This window comes from Salmo salar, chromosome ssa24 (assembly GCF_905237065.1).
Source record: "Salmo salar chromosome ssa24, Ssal_v3.1, whole genome shotgun sequence".
NCBI lineage: Eukaryota > Metazoa > Chordata > Actinopteri > Salmoniformes > Salmonidae > Salmo > Salmo salar.
Window position 1 is genome coordinate 14,151,058 of NC_059465.1, and position 20,457 is coordinate 14,171,514.

General features: G+C 41.4%; 2 protein-coding genes across 2 annotated transcripts; both read left to right on the plus strand.

The window, feature by feature from the left end:
• Positions 1 to 6,100: 6,100 nt before the first annotated feature.
• Positions 6,101 to 12,960, plus strand: LOC106585055 (DNA polymerase beta). The gene is made up of 14 exons (XM_014170810.2): positions 6,101 to 6,310; positions 6,490 to 6,547; positions 6,728 to 6,794; positions 6,971 to 7,045; positions 7,228 to 7,286; positions 7,439 to 7,488; positions 7,646 to 7,697; positions 7,851 to 7,905; positions 8,018 to 8,090; positions 8,262 to 8,332; positions 9,337 to 9,423; positions 9,747 to 9,814; positions 9,973 to 10,112; positions 11,803 to 12,960. The coding sequence occupies exons 1-14, from the start codon at positions 6,250 to 6,252 to the stop codon at positions 11,895 to 11,897; spliced, it is 1,011 nt and encodes a 336-aa protein (XP_014026285.1). The 5' UTR covers positions 6,101 to 6,249; the 3' UTR covers positions 11,898 to 12,960.
• A 535-nt stretch (positions 12,961 to 13,495) lies between these two features.
• On the plus strand, positions 13,496 to 19,988 carry dyl1 (Dynein light chain 1, cytoplasmic). The gene is given in 3 exon segments (NM_001141596.1): positions 13,496 to 13,565; positions 18,701 to 18,839; positions 19,247 to 19,988. Coding segments are annotated over 2 exon segments (270 nt in total). The 5' UTR covers positions 13,496 to 13,565; positions 18,701 to 18,707; the 3' UTR covers positions 19,385 to 19,988.
• Positions 19,989 to 20,457: the final 469 nt, after the last annotated feature.

Consider the following 20,457-nt stretch of genomic DNA (forward strand, 5'->3'; position numbering starts at 1 on the left):
CCTCTCCCGAGTCCGTATGGGAGTTGCAGCGATGAGACAAGACTGTAACTACTACCAATTGGATACCACGAAATTGGTGAGGAAAAGAGGCAAAAAATAATAATAAAAAATAATATTCATAATAATAAAATTTAAAAAATCCTCCTTTCTACATTGTATCAAACTTGGGTGCAAATATATGCCATCACCAATTATATTATTACATTTAACGGATAAATGTTCTTGTCACGTCAAAAGTTAGTGATGCCATAATAACCGTTGTATAGTTGCGCAAAAATTCCTACTCTTTAAATTGAACGAAAGTAACCTCTATGTTCACTGCCACTAGTGAATAACCACTTTCCCTGTCTGTCAAACTTTAAAGCTACTTGTTATCTGCAGTAGGAATGGTTACACTGTTGCCATGGTGGGGGATTTGGTTTGAGCACTGTTGTCACTGTCTGCGTCATCACTGACTCTGCTGCTTAGTTGACTGGGCTGCAGTGTTAGCTGGCTAACTGTAGTTGGCTTGAAGTCTGTAGTATTTTATAAAAGGTAATATTTGTCACAAAACTGTAAAATCGATTGTAACTATAGTGTTTGTATAAATATGTGTTTATTTATATTTAGTATTTTAGGAACAGTAATGTTATGTCTAGTTATCAGTCAGTCGTCAATTAATTAATTATCACAGTGCCATCCGTTTTGTCACCAAAGCCCCATATACTACCCACCACTGCGACCTGTACGCTCTCGTTGGCTGGCCCTCGCTTCATACTCGTCGCCAAACCCACTGGCTCCAGGTCATCTACAAGACCCTGCTAGGTAAAGTCCCGCCTTATCTCTGCTCACTGGTCACCATAGCTGCACCCACCCATAGCACGCGTTCCAGCAGGTATATCTCACTTGTCACCCCCAAAGCCAATTACTCCTTTGGCTGCCTCTCCTTCCAGTTCTCTGCTGCCAATGACTGGAACGAACTACAAAAATCTCTGAAACTGGAAACACTTATCTCCCTCACTAGCTTTAAGCACCAGCTGTCAGAGCAGCTCACAGATCACTGCACCTGTACATAGCACATCTATAAATAGCCCAAACAACTACCTATTCCCCTACTGTATTTATTTATTTTGCTCCTTTGCACCCCAGTATTTCTACTTTGCACACTCATCTACTGTCAAATCTACCATTCCAGTGTTTTAATTGCTATATTGTATTTACTTCGCCACCATGGCCTATTTATTGCCTTTACCTCCCTTATCTCACCTCATTTGCTCACATTGTATATAGACTTATTTTTCTACTGTATTATTGACTGTATGTTTGTTTTACTCCATGTGTAACTCTGTGTTTATATGTGTCGAACTGCTTTGCTTTATCTTGGCCAGGTCGCAATTGTAAATGAGAACTTGTTCTCAACTTGCCTACCTGGTTAAATAAAGGTAAAATATATATATATATTTTTTAAATGCATCGATATATTTTGCTACCTAATTTACTAGCCAAGCTATTATCCTACAGATTAAATGTAATGTCAAAATTTAGATTTCTGCCTAAATAGACATACCCAAAAGAAATGATTTATCATGAGAAGGTCATAAACAATACATAGTACTGTTTTTCTGCCAGACATACAGTTGAAGTCGGAAGTTTATATACACTTAGGTTGGAGTCATTAAAACTCGTTTTTCAACCACTCCAAAAATTTCTTGTTAACAAACTATACATTTACATTACATTTACATTTAAGTCATTTAGCAGACGCTCTTATCCAGAGCGACTTACAAATTGGTGCATTCACCTTATAATATCCAGTGGAACAACCACTTACAATAGTGCATCTAAATCTTTTAAGGGGGGGGGTTAGAAGGATAACTTTATCCTATCCCAGGTATAGTTTTGGCAAGTCGGTTAGGACATCTACTTTGTGCATGACGCAAATAATTTTTCCAACAATTGTTTACAGACAGATTATTTCACTGTATCGCAATTCCAGTGGGTCAGAAGTTTACATACACTAAGTTGACTGTGCCTTTAAACAGCTTGGAAAATTCCAGAAAATGATGTCATGGCTTTAGAAGCTCCTGATAGGCTAATTCACATCATTTGAGTCAATTGGAGGTGTACCTATGGATGTATTTCAAGGCCTACCTTCAAATTCAGTGCCTCTTTGCTTGACATCATGGGAACATCAAAAGAAATCAGTAAAGACCTCCAAAAGCCAGGTTCATCCTTGGGAGCAATTTCGAAACGCCTGAAGGTACCACGTTCATCTGTACAAACAATAGTATGCAAGTATAAACACCATGTGACCACACAGCCATCATACCGCTCAGGAAGGAGATGTGTTCTGTCTCCTAGAGATGAACGTACTTTGGTGCGAAAAGTGCAAATCAATCCCAGAACAACAGCAAATGACCTTGTGAAGATGCTAGAGGAAACAAGTACAAAAGTAACTATATCCACAGTAAAACGAGTCCTATATCGACATAACCTGAAGGCCCCTCAGCAAGGAAGAAGCCACTGCTTGAAAACCGCCATAAAAAAGCCAGACTATGGTTTGCAACTGCACGTGGAGACAAAGATCGTACTTTTTGGAGAAATGTCCTCTGGTCTGATGAAACAAAAATAGAACTGTTTGGCCATAATGACCATTGTTATGTTTGGAGGAAAAAGGGGGAAGCTTGCAAGCTGAAGAACACCATCCCAACAGTGAAGCGCGGGGGTGGCAGCATCATGTTGTGGGGGTACTTTGCTGCAGGAGGGACTGGTGCACTTCACAAAATAGATTGAAGCAACATCTCAAGACATCAGTCAGGAAGTTAAAGCTTGGTCGCAAATGGGTCTTCCAAATGGACAATGACCCCAAGCATACTTCCAAAGTTGTGGCAAAATGGCTTAAGGACAACAAAGTCAAGGTATTGGAGTGGCCATCACAAAGCCCTGACCTCAATCCCATAAATGTGTGGGCAGAACTGAAAAAGCGTGTGCGAGCAAGGAAGCCTACAAACCTGACTCAGTTACACCAGCTCTGTCAGGAGGAATGGGCCAAAATTCACCCAACTTATTGTGGGAAGCTTGTGGAAGGCTACCCGAAGTGTTTGACCCAAGTTAAACAATTTAAAGGCAATGCTACCAAAAACTAATGGAGTGTATGTAAGCTTCTGACCCACTGGGAATGTGATGAAAGAAATAAAAGCTGAAATCACTCTCTACTATTATTCTGACATTTCACATTCTTAAAATAAAGTGGTGATCCTTACTGACCTAAGACAGGGAATTTTTACTTGGATTAAATGTCAGGAATTGTTCAACTGAGTTTAAATGTATTTGGCTAAGGTGTATGTAAACTTCCGACTTCAACTGTTTGTGAGAACGCTGTTCACCGACTACAGCTTAGTGTTCAACACCATAGTGCTAAATAGCAGACTTAACGTTTAAGAGCTAACAACCACATTTTCTCTAACAGCAGGTCATGGTCGGAGTGTTTTTTTTCTAACTGGCTAGCAAGCTAGCTACTTGATTTCCGACATGATAACGTTACTTTCTGAAATGTGAACTCAGTGAAAAAACTAACCCAATTTAGAATTTCTGTGTTGGTCTCTGTGTTGCAACAGGTGTTCAGTGATGTGTGAGGGTCCCTCCATGATATCTGGGCCCATACCCCCAGAGCACTCCTTTTTTCCCAAATACTACAAATGTCCTGTCTCTGGTAAGATAGCTAACATGTACAGCTTTTAAAAATCCCAATAATTGTTGGTACAACATGCCACCCAGTGTCTTACTGTTCATTGTCTTCCTTACTTCCTTACACTCCCATCCTTCTGTGGATGAGTCTTATCCCAGCTAGGGGTCGTCTGGAGGGGAACGCTGATGGGAGTCCAGCCTTTGTCTCTGGTCCCCTTACCCCGGACCCTGTGTTGTATTCAGGCTGCTACAGCACACGCATCCCTCAGCACCAATGACTCAGCCCTAACGCCACACACATCCTGGAGAGGGGCCAGAGAGGGGTGGCGGGGGCCCTGCTCAAACTGGAGGGGTTCTCCCTCTTTCTCAACGCCTTGTCAAATTCAAAGCCACATCTGTGGTTGGAGTGTATGCTTAGAATAGTTAGACTTTATCTCATTGTAGTACATTATATGCAAGGGTGGTGGCTGTTTACTATACAGTAAAATACATTCAAAAGGTTAAACAGACACAGTTAGACTGTGGTACCTCTCTCACGTTCCACGTATTCTCGGTTTGTCCCATTAAGGCTATGATTAAGAAGTTGGAGCTCTTCTCTGTCTGCATTAACAAGGACAACACACAGGTCTTTCCATCATTGAATGATTTTTTTGTGTGCAAATGAACTCAAGCTTACAGACAATGTCAAATGTGATATAGCGAAGCACCTGAGTGAGTTGGATGTGCCATTACGCAGGTACTTTCCCGAAATGGATGACACAAACAACTGGATTCGTTATCCCTTTCATGCACCGCCTCCAGTCCACTTACCGATATCTGAACAAGAGAGCCTCATCGAAATTGCAACAAGCGGTTCTGTGAAAATTGTATTTAATCAGAAGCCACTGCCAGATTTCTGGATTGGGCTGCGCTCAGAGTATCCTGCCTTGACAAATCGCGCTGTTAAGACACTGATGCCCTTTGCAACCACGTACCTATGTGAGAGTGGATTCTCGGCCCTCACTAGCATGAAAACTAAATACAGGCACATACTGTGTGTGGAAAATTATTTAAGACTGAGACTCTCTCCAATACAATCCAACAATGCAGAGTTATGTACATCATTTCAAGCACACCCTTCTCATTAACCTGTGGTGAGTTATTCACAATTTTCAATGAACAAATAAGGTTTTATATGTAAGATGTTTAAATAAAGAGCAAAATTATTGATTATATTATTATTTGTGCCCTGGTCCTATAAGAGCTCTTTGTTACTTCCCATGAGCCGCTTTGTGACAAACTCACATTCATTCTTATGTTTAATAAATGTATCGTATAGTGTGAGTGTGGCAGGCTTACAATGATGGCAAAAAACAACATTTGAGAGTGCGCTGACCCTGGTGCTAGAGGGGGTACTCTGCTGGAGGTTGAATGTTTGAAGGGGTATGGGACTAAAAAGTTTGGGAACCACTGGTCCAAATGAATGGAAAAAGGAGCAGTGTACAGTGATGAGAATGTCCCTTCATATCTAGTAGGAGTATGGTTTGTTAATGAGGAGTAGCTGAGCAGATGACCAATCTTGAAAAAAATAATTTGAGATATCCAAACTGGTGGAGAGAGTGCTGGGTTTGATGTTTTGTGGTTCTGTGGATCAGAAGGAACGTTTGTTGCGTCTCACCCAATTTGATAAGTTTGAAGTGTCATGTGTGTTTCTTCGGAACAGGGCACCCCTCAAGGGGGTTATATCTGACGTTTCGTGGGAAGTCAATTTTGAAGAGATTAAAAATATTACTGGAGTGATTGATGCACGTCGGATGAATCGTATAGTGAATGGTGAAAAAGTTAAGTCTATCTGTTCTTTTTTAATTTATTTTATATGGAGTTTCTTCCTACTCATGTGCAGTTGGGGTATATAAACTACAGAGTCAGAGCATTTATCCAAAGACCAATGCAGTGTGATCATCGTAAAGCTTTTGCTCATGTGACATGTTGCAATTGTGGTTGGAACCAAAAAGCTACATATTTCAATTGCCAGACAAGGGATAAAGAGAATGAGGTGTCCAAAGTCAGTGCTGTCCAGAGCACTTCATATGCAGCAGCTGTTAAAAGGGTTGAGGGTTTGAATGGTGGTGGATAGGCCTTCACTGCTGGCTGCAGCATATGTGTTTCACCAGCAGGACCCTGACATGTTAAAGGTTAAGAAGGTGGACTTTGAGGCCTTTATAGCTATGGTGATTAATGGCACTGCCAAGGTGGAGAGAAGGTCCAGGAAGATAGATATTGTGGATGCGGCAATATTTCGCGGCGGAGCAGCCCTAGAGCCTGAGAAGGGAGATATCGAGATTTGAAAGAAGGAAGAAGTGGGAGTTTTGTTTTGTCAATGTACTATTTTATTTGGGTGGATATGGATTTTCTTTTGACCTTGTTCTGGTTTTTCAACCGTCCACTTGGTGGCGGCAATACTCATTTTTGGGTTGTAGTCCGCGGTAAAACCATCAGAAGAAGAAAAAGAAGCAGAAGAAAGGCAGTCTTAGCTACACTACTTGCAAGCACGTAAAATAAGAATACAATACAATATACTTTTGGAAAAGCTTGAATACAGAGATGAGTAAAAGGAAAGCGCCACAGGAATCCCCAAACGAGGGAATAACAGACTTTCTTACCGGTAAGCCAAGAGACTTGAAGGCTAGCTAGCTAGCTAGCTAACGACAGCTGGCTAGCACATAATAGATAGGTTAGGTAGTTTAGCCTGTTAATCTCTCCAATATTCTCTGTTAGAGTTTGTTTCTTCCATATGCGAAGCCTGTGAGTGAGTGTGCTTTTGTATCTGTTTCTTTCTCCCAGAATTGGCCAACTATGAGAGGAATGTCAACAGAGCTATACACAAGTACAATGCCTACAGGTAAGATATGGGAGTAGTGTAGTGAGAGATGTGAGTGTCCCTTCACAACAGACATCTGTTTAAGTTATTTATATGGCTCATTCGGTCCTTGGTCATACGAACATTTCTTTTTTTACGCCTCGTTTACTCCCTCATTTACTGTAAATAACTTTATCTGTGTTGTGCCACTGTGTTCTTTAGGAAAGCAGCTTCAGTGATCTCCAAGTACCCCCAGAAGATCAAAAATGGGGAAGAGGCCAAGAAACTGGTGAGGGCATAAGTGATGAGAGAGGAAAATGTCACAGACAGTACAGTGCTGTTATAGTGGTGGTTGACTGTAGTTGATTGACTTGAAAGCTCATCTGATGACAGCCAATGCTCACCAGTGACATACTATAACAATATATCATTATACTTTCTATTGTGTTCATCTATTTTAAATAGGATGGCGTTGGAAAAGAGATCGCTAAGAAGATAGATGAGTTTTTACAAACAGGAACACTTAAGAAGTTAGAAAAGGTAAGTGTTTGAGGGATGCCATGTAAAACTTAATGCAAGGACAGTGAATTCTGCAGTCTGTCACTTCTTTGTCCCCTGTGACCACAATACAAAATGCACAAATAACCTTTTTAAAGATGATGATTATATTATTAATTTCACTCAGTTTGATGCAGGCTAATGGATTGTGTTTATCTTCCTAGATTCGTAATGATGACACCAGCTCCTCCATCAATTTCCTTACCAGAGTCACTGGTATTGGGTATGTCTTCTGCATTGTTTGTTAAACCCAATCCCTGACCCTAGCCCCTGGGTGGCAAACCCTTCTCGTAGAGAGCTACCGTTCTGCATGATTTTGTTCCAGACCTTATTTAAGACACCTGAGCAGTTAACTCTTTCTTTCTCTTCCACTAGTCCTGCTGCTGCCAGAAAGTTCTTTGATGAGGGAGTGAAGACTCTGGAAGGTTTGCTCAACTTTTGAAGCTATTTTACATTTAGAAGAAGATACCAGAGTAGCCTGCAGTGCATATGGTGAAGGGTTGAGTATATGTAGGAATGCCATACAATTTCATAAGTAACTTCAATTGTTATTAGACTACATTAACACTGTTGTGCTTTTAGATCTGAAGAAAATCGAACACAAGCTCAATCATCATCAGCAGATTGGACTCAAGTAAGTATGAATTTCCTATGTCAGTGGCTCAGTCTGCATGCACCAATGTAAGTGTTTTGCTAATGTTGTATTTGCATCATTGGTTGGTGACTCATACATTCCAATGTAAGTTTCCTTTGCATGCTTGGTGACGCTGCTCTGTGCCCGCTGTAGGTACTTTGAGGAGTTTGAGAAGAGGATTCCACGATCTGAGATGACGAAGATGGAGGTGAGTGAAATTACTATTGTGAGAGAGCGAATTCAGATTGAATTTTTTAAGTGATTAGAATGGCATGTATTTACTCTTACCTCTGTCTTATGCTTCTTGTGTGTTTGTCCAGACTCTCATTCTGCAGGAGCTGGAGTTGGTGGATACTGAGTACATTGGGACAATCTGTGGAAGCTACAGGAGAGGTGAGTCCACCATGTACCTGGTGGTTTTTACTATTACTAACTGTGTTTATATTTGCAATTGTCATGTAGTATCAAGGAAGTGATTGCACTGGGAAGACAGATTTTTATGCATGTGATAATCTTTTAGGTAATTTCTTAATTATTTAACTGTTCCTGCATTCCCTCATGCAGGTGCTGAATCCAGTGGGGATATTGATATCTTACTGACCCACCCAAACTATACCTCTGTGGATGAGAAACAGGTAACCACCAAACTCCACAATGCCAACTGCTGCTTTGGCACTGTATTGATTTAATATATATTAAGCAGGAGAGGACCATCCTCCTCAGTGAATTTCATAAAAACAGTGAAACATTTAAAAATGTATCCTTTTTAGATAAAACTATATGAAATATATTCATGTCACCAAATAATTGATTAAAACACATTGTTTTGCAATGGTCTGCAGTAGCCTCAACAGCACTATGTAGGGTAGAACCATGGTGTTTAGACGGAGGACAGCTAGCTTCTGCCCTCCTCTGGGTACATTGACTTCAGTACAAAACCTAGGATGCTCATGGTTCTCACCCTCTTCCATAGACTTACACAGTAATTATGACAACTTCTGGAGGACATCCTCCAACCTATTAGAACTCTTGCAGCATGAACTGACGTGTTGTCCACCCAATCAAAGGATCAGAGAATGAATCTCGTACTGAAAGCATAAGCTACAGTTTGCTAGCACTGCAGTGCATAAAATGTGGTGAATAGTTGACTCAAAAGTTTTGGTGGATGCCAGGAGAATGCATAGTTTGGTGGAGGAGGAATAAAGGTCTGGGGCTGTTTTTCATGGTTCGCTCTAGGCCCCTTAGTTCCAGTGAAGGGAAATCTTAACGCTAGAGCATACAATGACATTCTAGACGATTCTGTGCTTCCAACTTTGTGGCAACAGTTTGGGGAAGGGCCTTTCCTGTTTCGGCATGACAATACCCCCGTGCACAAAGTGAGGTCCATACAGAAATGGTTTGTCGAGATCGGTGTGGAAGAACTTGACTGGCCGGCACAGAGCCCTGACCTTAACCCCATCGAACACCTTTGGGATGAATTGGAATGCCGACTGTGTGCCAGGCCTAATCGCCCGACCTCACTAATGCTCTTGTTGCTGAATGGAAGCAAGTCCCCGCAGCAATGTTCCAACATCATTGCATTCAACAGAAGATGACTCGCATATGCTCATAACATAATTCTTTGCTCTTCCTCTTTCAGCCCAAACTTCTCCATGCCGTGGTGGAGCATTTTGAATCCATTGGGTTCATTACAGACACACTGTCCAAAGGAGACACCAAATACATGGTGAGGACTTTTTGTGGCTAGCAAGCTGCAAGGAATGTTGCTTAATCTGTCTAGTAACTAAGATGTTTTATGTTGTCATTGGTGATGTATTTTGTGCAGGGAGGGTCTGTATTTTGTGCAGGGAGGGTCTGTACTTTACTAAATCTGAAGCAACAGTTCAAGCAGATGGCTCACTGGTTATTTATGTGATTGTTGCTCTCTCTCTAGGATGTCTGTCAGCAGAATTAGTTTAATCAGTCAGATAGTTTATCTATTCAGTCTTTATTTAGCTATAAATAAGTGTCCTACCCCTCTACCACATGGTCATTGATATATGTCTCTAGGGAGTCTGCCAGCTGCAGCAGAATGATGAAGGTGAGGAGGAATATCTTCACAGACGCATTGATATCAGGTGGGTAGCTAGTTACCCTCCACAAACGCACCTAATCACGTGGTTCTGATGACTCTGTTGCCTGGAGGATGGTCAGATAGAGCTCTTTCAATGACATTTGATTATCTTTTCCTTTACCTTGCTGTAACAGAAATACAATTTCCCTTATCTCACTGCAGGTTAATTCCTAAGGACCAGTATTACTGTGGTGTGCTGTATTTCACTGGCAGTGACATCTTCAATAAGAACATGAGAACTCACGCTCTGGAGAAAGGCTTCACCCTCAATGAGTACACCATCCGTCCAGTGGGGGTCACTGGTGAGTCACGCTGAAATATCAGCAGTCCAAAACCAACCCCTTGCCCCTATTCCTAGACCAGGGTGTCAAATATACAGGCCCGCGAGCCGATTCAATGTGACTCACGTTTTTAGTAAAAACATGTAATCTATATATAATCAAAATCATTTTGGGGGAAAATATTTACACATTTTGACGCCGAGGAAATCTTTAAAAACAATTGTGCGGCCCTATGGACCTCGGTGAATACAGAATGAAATGCATAAGTATCTAATTTACGTAAGTATTCACACCCCTGAGTCAATACATGTTAGAACCATCTTTGGCAGCGATTACAGCTGTGAGTCTTTCTGGGTAAGTCTCCATGAGCTTTACACACCTGGATTGTACGATATTTGCACATTATTATTTTTTTAATTCTTAAAGCTCTGTCAACTTGGTTGTTGATCATTGCTAGACAGCCATTTTCAGGTCTTGCCAAAGATTTTCAAGTCAATTTTTTATTTTTTATTGTCAACTTTAACTAGGCCACTCAGGAACATTCAATGTCATCTTGGTAAGCAACTCCAGTATATATTTGGCCTTGTGTTTTAGGTTATTCCCTGCTGAAAGGTGAATTTGTCTCCCAGTGTCTGGAAATGATGAAAAGCATACCAATAACATGATGCAACCACCACCATGCTTGACAATATGAAGTGGTGTACTCAGTGATGTGTTGGATTTGCTCCAAACATAACTAACTTGGTTCCGAATACAAAGCGTTCATTTCTTAGACACATTTTTTGCAGTTTTTTTAGTGTCTTATTGTATACTTTTTTTTGTGTCTTTCTGCAAACTGGATGCATGTTTTGGAATATCTGTATTATGTACAGGCCTCCTTCTTTTTACTCTGTCATTTAGGTTAGTGTTGTGGAGTGACTACTATGTTGTTGATCCATCCTCAGTTTTTTCTTATCACAGCCATTTAACTCTTAACTGTTTTAAAATCACCATTGGCCTCATGGTGAAATCCCTGAGCAGTTTCCTTCCTCTCCGGCAACTTACTTAGGAAGGACGCCTGTATCTTTGTAGTGACTGGGTGTATTGATACACCATCCAAAGTGTCATTAATAACTTCACCATGCTCAAAGGGATATTCAATGTCTGCTTTTTTTTATTTTTACCCATCTACCAATAGGTGCCCTTCTTTGCCAGGCATTGTAAACCTCCCTGGTCTTTGTGGTTGAATCAGTGTTTGAAATGTACTGCTCGACTGAGCGACCTTCCAGATATTTGTATGTGTGGGGTACAGAGATGAGGTAGTCATTCAAAAATCATGTTAAACACTATTGCACGCAGCGTGTAATAGTGACTTGTTAAGCACATTTTTACTCCTGAACTTATTTAGGCTTGCCATAACAAAGGGGTTGAATACTTATTGACTCAAGACATTTCAGCTTTTCATTTTTATTTAATTTGGAAAATATTCTAAAAACATAATTCCACTTTGACATTATGGAGTATTGTGTGTAGGCCAGTGAATACTTTTGGAAGGCATGCAATGAATCCTTCAGATCAAAGTGTCTGGAGGTAGATTTTTTTAAAGGCACCTGTATCTTATTTACTGAAATTCAGCAACGTTTCCATCTCTCCGTCACAGTTGGATTAGCCAACTGTGTAAAGTCAGTTTAAACAGCAAGGTTAGTTCATGTCTGTGTTTCTCTGGTTGTAGGTATGGCTGGGGAACCTCTGATGGTGGACAGTGAGAAGGATATCTTTGACTACATCCAATGGAAATACAGAGAGCCCAAAGAACGCAGCGAATGATAAGAAGGGACTTTTTATCCTCACATGATTTAACTGCCAACAAGGCTGAAAATAGTGTATGTTTGTGTTTATCTATGTGTCTTAGGGTTTCTTTTTATTTTGGTGTCTGTTTTCCCAGGAGGGAAAAATAGCACAACCTTGTTGGTCTTTTTTAAGTTGTTCTGAGGTTTCTCCCACAGATTGACAGAACGTGTATACTCAAAATATACTTGCAAACACTCTAACTCTTGTGATACGCGTGCTTTTTTTTGACGACATCACCAGAGATTTGTACTCTGACAATGCCAAGACAGAATTATTTGTTTACATTACTGTCACTCAGCAGAATCATCCAAATATATTTTTATTGCGCTAAAATAATAACTTGTGTATCGAACAGCAACGCAGTCTGTTACTGCTTTGTCACGGTCTTGTTTGGCTAGCTAGGCAACAATGTCACCTTGACTGCAGAAACAGACTGGCCACCAGGCTAAAGCATAGGACTACTGTTAGGACAATACCAGATCTTTTAGTATGCCTGACTAGTCACTCCTGCAGCATCTTTGTACATTGTTGTTTCCTTCACTCACTGTCAAGTTTTATATGTATTATGTCTGGGGGACCATGTATCATGCTTTTGAGATGAAGTTACTTCCAAGATGAAAACACAGAGTGATTAATGGATATTATGTTACATATAGTTCTTCTGTCTTTTTAGAACCAGATGTACCCGTGAGCAGTTGGAGTCCATTTTCCCTATCTAGATTTTTGTAATTAATTTTTATGGGTGGAAATGTAACCCGGTTTGTAATTGAGCTCTATCCTCATGATTTCTAGGGAATAAATGGTGCCCATAAACATGTCAAGATGGCCTAACTTTTGTACTGTTATTGATACTGCTAGCTAACAGCAAACTAGTCAGGTTTTTAGTAACCCATGTTAGAAATCAAGAGAATGGTGCATGTGTTGTATATGTTATGATGGTCTTGTCACTGTAGGTATAGATACTTAGATGTATTTAAGTAATGTGTTCCATTGTTTATAATGATGGGTGAGTGAAATAAAGACATTTACAGAAAATGTATATTTTTTTCTCGAAGGCTCATTAAAGATCACCCTGTCAGAGTAAATTAAGTATTTTTGAGTAAGGGAGATGGGCAATTTACTAAATGGGTACCTGGGTCTGTCTGTGCATAAAAATATAATCTATTTCGATAGACTGGGCACACTTTTTCAGACCAGCCACAATGGACGTACAAAACGTATATTCCGGTTTGTGTGTAATAAATCCATATTATGAGTAATAAAAAATAAAAAAATAGACTTCTATTTAACTAGCTAGCTACATGTCTTTGAGTCTGTGTACTGCTAAGCATTAGTAGAAGCCTAATAGTACTGTCTTTGCTAATATTGTTTACACTTACACAGCGGTTGCCATGGAAACCAACGACGTATGAACCGCAAAGCATGATGGGCTGAAATAAAATGCAGCAAGAAATACCAGCGAAAGCTGCGAGAGATTGACCAATAACTACACCGTATGCATAACGGTTAGCCAATAAGAGATAAGTGCGATCGTGTCTTCTGTCAGTTACACACCCACATTACTTTTTGTCCACCACTTAGCGGGAGTTGTAGCTGTGAAATCAAGCGTCCATATAGCGGAGACAACCGGCGTTGGATAATAAGGTAAAAAAAAATTGCTAGGCTATTATGAGCTCTCCTTAATGTTTTTAATCAGTGTAGGTGGTCTAAGAATAATTTGCGATCTGAGTTGATAAGTACAGTTGAACCCGCTAGCTATTTGCGTCTGAGTGGCACACAACAGGCGTCATTAATTAATCTTTTACAAGCTAGCCTACTAACGGCAGCTAGCTAGTTCATGTTAGATTGCCAGCCCGATATCAAGTTACATTACGACATCTAACATAATATCATTAATGACTTGTTTGCAAGGTGGCACCCATGGAGATCCTATTCAATTACTAGAGGGGATTTGTGAAACCCAAAAAGTTCCAGAATGTGTTGAAAAATGGCAGCCATATTGGTCAGGGAGAAATCAAAACCAGTCTAATTGGAATGAATGGCAGAGGCATAATCCTCCTGCTTTTACTTATGCAGGAAAATAAAAGTAAAGCATGCGATATCATAAATTGTGCAATACAATATTTTAGGTTGACACATTTTAAGTTAATAGAAAAATCATGCAGGTTTTATATCTACACTTTGTGTATCAATATCAACAGACCATAAATGGATACGTTTGTTTTCTTCGAAAGGTGTGTTTTATTATGATACAACATCAGTACTTGTTGCATTATTTTACAACTTGTCCAATGCTGCTTTCACATGCTAGTTGGATCTCGGAAACTCAAAATTGTCCAACTTGCTAACTGCATGTACATATACACTTGCCATGTGCAACCAGTTAGCAACTCCCTGACCAAAATGGCTGACTTTTAGACCATCATAAGGTTTAACCCCATTCTAGTATTGTAATTCCTAATTTTATGATAGCACCTGTCTTACGAATTTAAAGGAAAACATTGCTGTTTGCAGTAAGTTATTATGCTAATTTTTACTTTACTAATTTGGGGAAATGGTGAGTTATGGTTTTTGTTTTGTTCGAAATAACAAAAATGTTGCTTGACAACTTGAATAGATTGAAGAAGATGAGAATTCTAGCTACACAATAGTGGTGAGGAGGAGTCTACCGTGTCCGGATGCGATTTCACCATAAATCTTCTGTATTCAGGGTACACTCAAACATCGTTTTAAGATTGAGAGTAACAGCTGATTTCGAGATTGTATATAGATTTGCTCTCCTTAAATACACTTCATGACCAAAAGTATGTGGACACCTGCTTGTCTATCATCTCATTCCAAAATCATGGGCATTCATATGGATTTGGTCCCCTTTTGCTGATATAACAGCCTCTGCTCTTTTGGGAAGGCTTTCCACTAGATGTTGGAACATTGCTGCAGGGACTTGCTTCCATTCAGGCACGAGCGTTAGAAAGGTCTGCCACTGATGTTGGGTGATTTAGGCCTGGCACGCAGTCGGCGTTCCAATTCATCCCAATTCATCCCAAAGGTGTTTGATGGGGTTGAGGTCAGGGCTCTGTGCAGGCTGGTCAAGTTCTTCCACACCGATCTTGACAAACCATTTCTGTATGGACCACGCTTTGTGATCGGGGACATTGTCATGCTGAAACAGGAAAGGCCCTTCCTCAAACTGTTGCCACAAAATTGGATACACAGAATCGTTTAGAATGTAATTGTATGCTGAAGCAATAAGATTTCCCTTCACTGGAACTAAGGAGCCTAGCCCGAACCATGAAAAAGCCCTAGAACATTATTGCTCCTCCACCAAACTTTACAGTAGGCACTATGCATTGGGGCAGGTAGGGTTCTCCTTGCATGTGCCAAACCCAGATAGTGAAGCGTGATTAATCACTCCAGAGAACGCGTTTCCACCACTTCAGCCGACGCTTGGCATTGCGCGTGGTGATCTTAAGCGTGTGTGGCTGCTCGGCCATGGAAACCCATTTCATGAAGCTCCCAAAGAACTGTTATTTTGCTGATGTTGCTTCCAGAGACAAGTTTGAACTCGGTAGTGAGTGTTGTAACCGAGGACATACTATTTTTATGCGCTTCAGCACTCTGCGGTCCTGTTCTGTGGGCTTGTGTGGCCTGCCACTTTGTGGCTGAGCCGTTGTTGCTCCTAGATGATTCCACGTCACAATAACAGCACTACAGTTGACTGGGGCAGCTCTAATGGTGCAGAAATTTGACCAACTGACTTGCTGAAAAGGTGGCATCCAATTACGATGCCATGGTGAAAGTCACTGAGCGCTTCAGTAAGGCCATTCTACTGCCAATGTTTTCTATGGAGATTGCATGGCTGTGTGCTCTATTTATATATATATTTTTTTTATACACCTGTCAGCAACGGGTGTGGCTGAAATGGATGAATCCACTAATTTGAAGGGGTGTCCATATACTGTGTGTGTGTATATATATATACAGCTCAAAAAAAATAAAGGGAACACTTAAACAACACAATGTAACTCCAAGTCAATCACACTTCTGTGAAATCAAACTGTCCACTTAGGCAGCAACACTGATTGACAATAAATTTCACATGCTGTTGTACAAATGGAATAGACAACAGGTGGAAATTATAGGCAATTAGCAAGACACCCCCAATAAAGAAGTGGTTCTGCAGGTGCTGACCACAGACCACTTCTCAGTTCCTATGCTTCCTGGCTGATGTTTTGGTCACTTTTGAATGCTGGTGGTGCTTTCACTCTAGTGGTAGCATGAGACGGAGTCTACAACCCACACAAGTGGCTCAGGTAGTGCAGCTCATTCATCCAGGATGGCACATCAATGCGAGCTGTGGCAAGAAGGTTTGTTGTGTCTGTCAGCATAGTGTCCAGAGCATGGAGGCGCTACCAGGAGACAGGCCAGTACATCAGGAGATGTGGAGGAGGCCGTAGGAGGGCAACAACCCAGCAGCTGGACCGCTACCTCCGCCTTTGTGCAAGGAGGAGCAGGAGGAGCACTGCCAGAGCCCTGCAGAATGACCTCCAGCAGGCCACAAATGTGCATGTGTCTGCTCAAACGGTCAGAAACAGACTCCATGAGGGTGGTATGAGGGCCCGACGTCCACAGGTGGGGGTTGTGCTTACAGCCCAACACCGTGCAGGACGTTTGGCATTTGCCAGAGAACACCAAGATTGGCAAATTCGCCACTGGCGCCCTGTGCTCTTCACAGATGAAAGCAGGTTCACACTGAGCAAGTGACAGACGTGACAGAGTCTGGAGACGCCGTGGAGAACGTTCTGCTGCCTGCAACATCCTCCAGCATGACCGGTTTGGCGGTGGGTCAGTCATGGTGTGGGGTGGCATTTCTTTGGGGGGCCGCACAGCCCTCCATGTGCTCGCCAGAGGTAGCCTGACTGCCATTAGGTACCGAGATGAGATCCTCAGACCCCTTGTGAGACCATATGCTGGTGCGGTTGGCCCTGGGTTCCTCCTGATGCAAGACAATGCTAGACCTCATGTGGCTGGAGTGTGTCAGCAGTTCCTGCAAGAGGAAGGCATTGATGCTATGGACTGGCCCGCCCGTTCCCCAGACCTGAATCCAATAGAGCACATCTGGGACATCATGTCTCGCTCCATCCACCAACGCCACGTTGCACCACAGACTGTCCAAGAGTTGGCGGATGCTTTAGTCCAGGTCTGGGAGGAGATCCCTCAGGAGACCATCCGCCACCTCATCAGGAGCATGCCCAGGCGTTGTAGGGAGGTCATACAGGCACGTGGAGGCCACACACACTACTGAGCCTCATTTTGACTTGTTTTAAGGACATTACATCAATGTTGGCTCAGCCTGTAGTGTGGTTTTCCACTTTAATTTTGAGTGTGACTCGAAATCCAGACCTCCATGGGTTGATTAATTGGATTTCCATTGATTATTTTTGTTGTCAGCACATTCAACTATGTAAAGAAAAAAGTATTTAATAAGATTATTTCTTTCATTCAGATCTAGGATGTGTTGTATAAGTGTTCCCTTTATTGTTTTGAGCAGTATATATTATATACGTGTGTGTCATCTGATTTTATTGGTTTTAGACTCTGAATTGTTTAATCAAACGTTTTGCCACCAGCTCCTGATTAGCCTACTGCTCACATGTGCACTACGCCTGAGCTCGTTTTCCCTGGCTAAACTAGCTGGCTTGCTGAACTATGCTAGTTTTCATCCTCATTGTCAAACTTCATAAATACTGCACCCTCAACTTCAAAACTCCTTTGGTAGATATACGATCATGTAATTAAGAAATTACCTGGAAAGAAACCTTACAATTATGTTTTGTTGAATAGTCATGACTGTTTTGAGAAAATGTCGTAAGACAACAGTAGCAAAAGATATCATTGCTTTGCCAACACAGCCAGATGTGTACAGTCTTGTACTTGTAACCTTTTTTCAACTTACTATTGTATTTGTTGATTAAATCTGACATTTATTAATGAGTAATCCAGAAATGTCAAGAGTTAATTGACAAGAGATCTCGACAAAATAGATAAACTATACAGATCGCATTTACTACAATGAATGGCTAAATTACTTCCGGACACTAAGGGTCTGGAGCTCCCCTTCCTCCTCACCACTCTAGAAGTGTATCCATAGAAACTACACAGAGCGCGGTTGCCATGTGCCAGTCATTATTTAACTGGTATTTGCACAGTAGTAATCCACGGTTGGTTAGCCAGAATGGATTCCGACCCTACGCTTGCTTACAGCTGTGCTAGGTTCGGACAGGCTGCATGTTTAGATTAAGAGCCAGCTCCGCGGTGTCTTAATCTAAAGACATGGCTCGGAAAGACGGACCTCAATCCAGGGATGCGAAATGCGTTGTACTCCGACTTGTCCAATTCACTGTTACACCGAGACGATTGAATGAATGAATGCTACTCTAGCAGTCGTTTTATCTTCTGTGTAACAGTTGGGATAATGGGACAATTCGGAGTATACCTCATTTCTCACCCCTGGGTTGAGGTATGTTTTCCGAGCCATATCCTGCTCTGCGGTGTCTTGCTGGCCCCAGTAAGCAAGCGTAGGGTTCGGAATCTATTCTGGCTACTGCTTGGTGTGTTAAGCTCTGATCTGAAGATGTTAGCTAGTGGATGATGAGTCTTAACACACCAAGTTCTTTCTAGAAGTATTTAGTGAGTAGCATTTAAAATACTGGGTGAGCCCAGGTTGAACCCTATCATTCTGTGCTGTTGGTTAATACTGTGATGTTTTGGTTTCCTAGGGCAACCATGTCTGACAGAAAAGCAGTCATAAAAAATGCCGACATGTCAGAGGAGATGCAGCAGGATGCAGTGGAGTGCGCCACGCAGGCTCTGGAGAAGTACAACATCGAGAAAGACATCGCCGCATACATCAAGAAGGTACCCACCCGAGACTTACCTATTCAATAACTATCATGGTCTGTGGCTGAATGACTCCCTGCCTATTCCCCATACAGAGCAGTGTGACTCTTGCCAAAAGTTACTCTCTGGGGGGATTGATTCATTCTGTGGCTATCCATATTTTACGATTGTCTAAAATATCGTTCGATGCTCAAACGATCTGTTGAATTGCATACATGGGGAAAGGGATGTTATCCCCAGGCTTTGGTATAACATTGAGTTCAAGTAGTCCGACCTTTTAGAATGTTAGCTACCTGATTTACTGGTTAACTAGAACTCGAAGTCAAATTGTATGACATTTACTACAGTGGTGCAGGGTCACTGGATTGTAAAAAATAAACACTGCTGTCTTGTTAATCATGCATTCCTGTCTCTGCCCCTCCCAGGAGTTTGACAAGAAGTACAACCCCACCTGGCATTGCATTGTAGGGAGGAACTTTGGCAGCTACGTGACCCATGAGACCAAGCATTTCATCTACTTCTACTTGGGCCAGGTGGCCATCCTGCTCTTCAAGTCTGGCTGAGGAGCCAGCCGCCCCAGCCCCTTTAACATCAACTGACCATTAAATATTGACTGACTCGACAGAAAGGCTCTATCATTCCTGGTCAACAGGAACCGCCTTTCTGTGCTGCTTTCTACCATTTTGTTCCTTTGTTTAAAGAAAATACCTGGCCATGTGAGAGAAATTAAACACTTGTATTTATGTTTTCTATTGCAGTAGATTGTCACTAATTTGATTTTAAATAAAAGCGATATCATTTGGCTTTCTGGGTTTACCTGTTGTAGTTCATTTTAGCTACTTGTGTTCACTTACTATAAAGCATCTTGAGGTCCATCATCCAAATGTATTGAATGACAGCACTGATTGTGAGGGGAACAGGTTTCTCCTGATAACCAGAAACTACAATGTGTGGGACCAGGATTTAAATATATTCTCATCCCACTTGAATATTAATTACATTAGCCCAAGTAAATATTGGTGATAATCGTCCATAAAATAATTCATACATTGCCACAACTTTAGATGGCATGAGTCAATTATAGCTAGAACAGCACACAGGACTTGTGGGCAGTGGTGAAATGTACCCAGCTGTCATACTTGAGTAAAAATAAAGATGCCTTAATAGAAAATGACTCCAGTCAAACATTAAATACTACAGTAAAAGTACTTGGTGTAAAATATACTGGATGGAGATGCTCATGTTCCTTATATTAAGCAAACCAGACCGCACCATAAGACTGATAGCCAAGGGCACACTCCACTCGTAAGTCCGCCAGATCAGAAGCAGTTGGGATGACCAGGGATATTAAGTGTGAATTTGTCAATGGAACACATTTTCCCTGACACCCAAAAGTACATGGAGCAAAAATGTAAAGTACACAGACCCCAAAAAACAAGTACTTAAGACCACCATTTGTGACCCCTTTATTTGAAGAAAAACACCTGGTCCAGGGATCGTAATTCTGGCCGATGCTAAAAATTGCCACCCTTTCTACAGATGGTCAAAGCAGCTGCATGCTGAGCATTTTCATGCAACTGTCCTTAACACCGTATGACTCATCTAGCACAACCTACCAAACTGTTCCATCGTAAAT

Bases quoted from the DNA above. Each gene is read 5' to 3' on its own strand.
- LOC106585055 (XM_014170810.2), top strand. From the start codon at position 6,250: ATGAGTAAAAGGAAAGCGCCACAGGAATCCCCAAACGAGGGAATAACA. The intron at 7,046-7,227 runs GTAAGTGTTTGA...TTATCTTCCTAG, and splicing joins CACTTAAGAAGTTAGAAAAG to ATTCGTAATGATGACACCAG. The intron at 10,113-11,802 runs GTGAGTCACGCT...CTCTGGTTGTAG, and splicing joins CCGTCCAGTGGGGGTCACTG to GTATGGCTGGGGAACCTCTG.